Below are 1,091 nucleotides of genomic sequence, written 5' to 3'. Positions count from 1 at the left end.
GTAGACGAGCTCCCCGACGAGTCGTTGCTGCCCCCGGGGCCTTGACTCGCATCCGTCCGTAAAGGAATGGGCGGTGGAGGCGGGCGTACCGGCATCATGGACTGAGGCGGTGTGCCGGAATCGCTATCCACATCAATGGGTGTGTCCGAACTGGCCCCCAAGAAAGCTGTATTCATCGGCTCGACCACGGGCGGTGCCGGCGGAGCTGGAGCCGGAGGCAAGGCCTTGTTCACGGCGTCCTAAAAAGAGCAACGTTCATGTTTTCATGGGTGACCATCTCGTCCATCCATCCATCCATCCATAACCGGATAACTAAACGTGATAACTAAACTTACCAAGAGAACCCATCCGGCGTCCTCCAGTTGTGTGATGGCCATTTCCACGTCCTCGATTCCGGTGCAAGCCTACACGGGAGAGGAGAAGCCAATACGTTAAATCATAGCTCAAGCTCGTCATCAACCATTCAGAAAAGACGTAACTAACGAACTATTTATTAATAAGGTAAGGTTTGGTTCGCCTTGGCATTGAGTGAGATTGGCCGTAGAATTCATTCAAAGACAGCCAAGGAACATTTTCATCACGAACCCATGAAGCAAAATTAAGGTGTACATTACACCAAGTCATACTCAAATGGTCGACAACAGGCTCAAATATAACTTGACTGGTCTCTCTTTGTGTTCAATGGATAAATCGATCACCTGGAAATCGGCCAGAATCTCCTCGCGTGAGGTCATGATGACGGGCTGATCCACTCCGTCGAATGCGCCCACACCCGGCGAGCTGATATCTCAAGTGAGCCGCTGGCAAGAACTCCCGGAGCCGTGGGCAAGCGGTCTGAAATTCGGAGTCCCGGATGACGGATGGCGATGACAACGATTTTCTCGGATTGCTTCTGCCCGTCTTTCTCGTTCTGGACCACAGATCATATAACTACTAGATGTCGCATTGGCCCGACCTCAGTGCAGAGGAAAGTGGATTTTAAGTCAACAACTCTGTACACCAAAAAAGAGGAGGGTGACTGCGATAGGTTTCATACAGAATATCCTTTATATTTGTAGTTTTAAAGGTTCGTATTTTTGGACACTTTTGGA

General features: G+C 50.0%; 1 protein-coding gene across 1 annotated transcript in view; it reads right to left on the bottom strand.

The window, feature by feature from the left end:
• LOC131892662 (FAS-associated factor 1-like) overlaps window positions 1–924 on the bottom strand; it is a 3,957-nt gene extending 3,033 nt beyond the window's left edge. The window contains exons 1-3 of the mRNA XM_059242486.1: window positions 699–924; window positions 336–404; window positions 7–239 (exon numbers count right to left, since the gene is read on the bottom strand). Coding sequence (XP_059098469.1) covers window positions 7–239; window positions 336–404; window positions 699–734 — 338 coding nt within the window. The 5' untranslated portion in view covers window positions 735–924. The remainder of the gene's footprint in view (window positions 1–6; window positions 240–335; window positions 405–698) is intronic.
• Window positions 925–1,091: the final 167 nt, after the last annotated feature.

This window comes from Tigriopus californicus, chromosome 2 (assembly GCF_007210705.1).
Source record: "Tigriopus californicus strain San Diego chromosome 2, Tcal_SD_v2.1, whole genome shotgun sequence".
NCBI classification, from domain to species: domain Eukaryota; kingdom Metazoa; phylum Arthropoda; class Copepoda; order Harpacticoida; family Harpacticidae; genus Tigriopus; species Tigriopus californicus.
Note: the sequence above shows the minus strand (reverse complement) of the source record. Positions and strands in the feature narration are given on the sequence as shown.